Raw genomic sequence first — 3,781 nt, 5'->3', positions numbered from 1 at the left:
ATAAAACAAGTTTGGGCTTTATTTATCATTTATAGGCAGCCATAACTTTGAGTGTAAATACCATACATCATATCCCCATAGGTTCTTTAGAATTTTGCTGAGTTTTTAAGGGTGTGTTAGGTATCTCGTTAGCAAAATGACATTGATTTTATGGGATTATGACGTTGATTTTATGGGATTATGACATTGATGCAGGCATGCATCTTTATAGTATATCAAAATAAATGATACCAAGATATCTGCATTAAATTGTTTTCAACTAATATGACTGAATTTGCAAAACACTATGGTTTAATTTGTCATGCATGCTTGCATTGAGGTAATACTTAAGTTGTTTTTAAGTTAATCATTTAGTATCTCTAATGATTTAGTAATTGAATTTAACATCAAAAACAGATTCACACAGTTATGATGGATAAGAGTTGGATTGAGAAACCAATTAGATCAAAGGAGTTCTTGGATGGGGTGGTGCAATTTTTGGATTTCGCCTTTTCAAATGTACCTATAAATGATCAAATTCCATGTCCTTGTATTACATGTGGATTTCTTAAAATGGGTAATAGAATTGAAGTGTTTAGTCATCTACTTCAAAAAGGGTTTCCCAGAAAGTACACATTTTGGTACATGCATGGGGAAAAGCATGTGCAAGATAATGTTGAAACTATAGCCCAACCACAAGAAGAGTGGGTTAGACAATATCCAATGCAGGATATGTTAGATGATGTTTTTGGCATCTTTGATGATAGTGGAATTCAAGATTCCGGCCACTCAAATATACCAAATGATGACCAACCTAGGGGTGATGCAAGTAAAGTCCAACAAGAAAAAATAAAAGAGCAATTAGGTGATGGAAATGAAGAATTGTACCCTGGTTGTAAAAAATATAGTAAAATATCATTCATTGTTCTATTGTATCATATAAAAGTCTTATGTAGTGCAACTGACAAAACATTTTCTATGATCATTGATCTTTTAAATGATGCTTTTCCCCATGCTAAACTCCCAGCATCTTTATACGAGGCAAAAAAGTTGATTAAGAAGTTAGGTTTAAGCTATGAAAAGATTCATGCATGTCCGAACAATTGCATGTTATATTGGGGTTCATTGGAAGACAAGAAGAGAGATAATTGTAAGATTTGCAATGCATCTAGGTGGAAATCTAATGGAAATATTAGTGGTGCAAATGATATAGTGGTTGGCCAAAATAAAAAATATATACCAGCAAAGGTCTTACGGTACTTCCCACTTATACCAAGATTGCAAAGACTATACATGTGTTCTAAAACTGCAGAGCTTTTGAAATGGCATGGAAGGAGTTTGACAAAATGTATCCGGACTTTGCTTTAGATTCTCGTAATATACGGCTTGCATTAGCTACAGATGGTTTCAATCCATTTGGAACTTTAAGTTCTAATAATAGCATTTGGCCTGTGATGTTGTATGCTTACAATTATCCTCCATGGTACTGTATGAAGCAAACTTCTCTCATAATGTCGATGATAATTCCTGGTCCTAAGATGCCTGGCAATAGTATTGATGTTTACTTGCAGCCCCTAGTTTCAGAGTTACAAAAATTGTGGAAAGGAGTGGAAGCTTATGATTCCTCTACAAAAGAATCATTTCAAATGCGTGCATCATTGTTTTGTACTATTAGTGACTTCCCAGGTCTAGACAACTTATCTGGATGGAACACTCATACATCACTTGCTTGTCCATCATGTAATTTTGATACAGAGTCTAAATGGCTAAAGTTTGGCGGAAAATATTGCTTCATGGGACATCGTCGATATTTACCACTAGATCATAATTGAAACTCTTCAGGAGAAATTGAAACTCGAAAAATGCAAGCAATTCAGGTTTGGCATTTGGAAAAAACTAAAAAAGTTATTGTGGAACTCAATGGTTATGGACAAGGCAATGACAATGGCTCAAACTTACTTGTGAGGTTTCTTGGTAAACTAGCTCAAAACTCAACAATTTGTCCTATTTATGTTAAAAGATGGGATTGGATGTCAAAGGATAATAGATACCAACAATGGAAATATATTGAGGTAATTATTTAAAAAATTTGCAATTTTAATAATTTTTTCCTATTGTCATTGAAAATTGACTAGCGTATTTAATAATGTGTGAAGGAAAATTTTGAGTTTGATTATGTTGCTGGAGTCAAATGGGCTATGAGTACTCTAGGTGAAAGATGGAGGGCCTATAAATATAGGTTAAGGTGTAAGTATTTCTATCCTAATAAAAGTAAGGAAGACATACTTGCTAATCCTCCTCCAGGTTTAGATTGTGCTGATTGGACTGCATTTGTGCATCATTATAAGGAGGATAAGATGAAGGTAAACATTATGTTGTGAAGTATTTAATTTCTCCAAGACTTGTATTTTTTTAATATAATGACTACAATGTTTGGCAATTGTAGAAACAAAGTTTGGCGAACACTAGAAGTCGCAAAAATCTTAAAGTTTCCCATGCTGGTGGTAGTATGAGCAATGCAAGGAGAGGTCGTCAAATGGTAAGTTGTCCTAGGTAATTGTATTATTGTAAAGAATGAAGTTTTGTGAATGTAAAAACTTATGTTTCATTGGTTGTGTTAGGAGCTAAAATTGCAAAGACCTGTATGTCGTGGTGAGGTTGTTTTGTCAACTTTATTGAAGAAGGATGGAAGCTATGTAAGCGAAGAAGGAAAAACTCTAGCTGTAAGTAATTTAAAGTCTTTTCATACATGATGTGTTACATATGTCCTAAAAAGTGTATCATTTTTAGAACCATTTCCTAAGTTGTGAAATGGATAATGGTATGCAGTTAGTTAGGTAGGCAAACGCATAATATCATTTTGTCCTTTCTGATTCTATTGATGCAATTTTCCATTATAGGTTACTGCCATGCAATTTGCATTTTGCCACTATATAAATTATTAATTTCTTGTTATTTAATAGGATAAAATATCAGAGCATTTACCTCAAGATCAAGAAAATGTCACTACTTCAGGTGTTTCATCAAAGGTATTTGCTCATCCTAATGATGCAATTGGAAAAGCATATGGAGCTGAACATTCAGGTCGAGTGCATGGTTTGGGCACTGGTATTTGTCCCTCCAGTGTTTTTGGAACGTCTAGACATTTTACTGGTTTTTTGAATTCTAGTGGCTCTAGTCAACATGTTGAAGACTTGAAGAAATATGTACAAACTTTAGAAGTAAAACTATCAGGGTATGAAGAGACCAAGGAGCAACTTGCACATACTCAGAATCGTTTGGCTACTCTTGAGAAGTTTCTAGTCGAAAAATTTGGTAGTGAGTTAACCACTTTCGCTCGTGATGTTCCACCATCTTAGATATGGTTTCTTAAAATTCATGAACTTATATGATCATAACATTTTGCATTTTGTGTTTATCAGCATTTTTGAATGTTAAACATTTGGTAATTGTATAAGATTCAATTTTATTATTATTAGCTAGCAAATATTTAATTTTATTATAAATTTACCATTATATTATTGAAAATAAAGATTGTGAGACAATGACACATTTGGATCATGAGAGGAGTATGTAAGAAAGTAACTTTAAATAAATTTAATTAGCCACGGATGTATTGTGGAAAAATAAGCAACTTAGCCACGGTTGTGGTGTGGCAAAATCAGAAACTTAGCCACGGTTTGACTGTAGCTGAATTAAACAGACTGTGGCTAAATAGATGTTACCACATTTCACAGAAGTGTAGCGAAATAACATAATGACCGTGGCTAATTTTTAGCAACACCATTCCTTGCCACAATGA

At 33.6% G+C, this 3,781-nt stretch overlaps 2 protein-coding genes across 2 annotated transcripts; both read left to right on the top strand.

The window, feature by feature from the left end:
• Positions 1-411: 411 nt before the first annotated feature.
• Positions 412-1,811, top strand: LOC109339015. Its single transcript, XM_019576379.1, has 2 exons — positions 412-1,235; positions 1,292-1,811. Exons 1-2 carry the CDS (start codon positions 412-414, stop codon positions 1,809-1,811), a joined length of 1,344 nt encoding a protein of 447 aa, XP_019431924.1.
• An 8-nt stretch (positions 1,812-1,819) lies between these two features.
• Positions 1,820-3,418, top strand: LOC109339016. The gene is made up of 5 exons (XM_019576380.1): positions 1,820-2,051; positions 2,136-2,342; positions 2,426-2,518; positions 2,601-2,702; positions 2,943-3,418. Exons 1-5 carry the CDS (start codon positions 1,842-1,844, stop codon positions 3,336-3,338), a joined length of 1,008 nt encoding a protein of 335 aa, XP_019431925.1. The 5' UTR covers positions 1,820-1,841; the 3' UTR covers positions 3,339-3,418.
• Positions 3,419-3,781: the final 363 nt, after the last annotated feature.

The sequence above is a fragment of the Lupinus angustifolius genome, unplaced genomic scaffold (assembly GCF_001865875.1).
Source record: "Lupinus angustifolius cultivar Tanjil unplaced genomic scaffold, LupAngTanjil_v1.0 Scaffold_51_14, whole genome shotgun sequence".
In the NCBI taxonomy this organism is placed as follows: Eukaryota; Viridiplantae; Streptophyta; class Magnoliopsida; order Fabales; family Fabaceae; genus Lupinus; species Lupinus angustifolius.
Note: the sequence above shows the minus strand (reverse complement) of the source record. Positions and strands in the feature narration are given on the sequence as shown.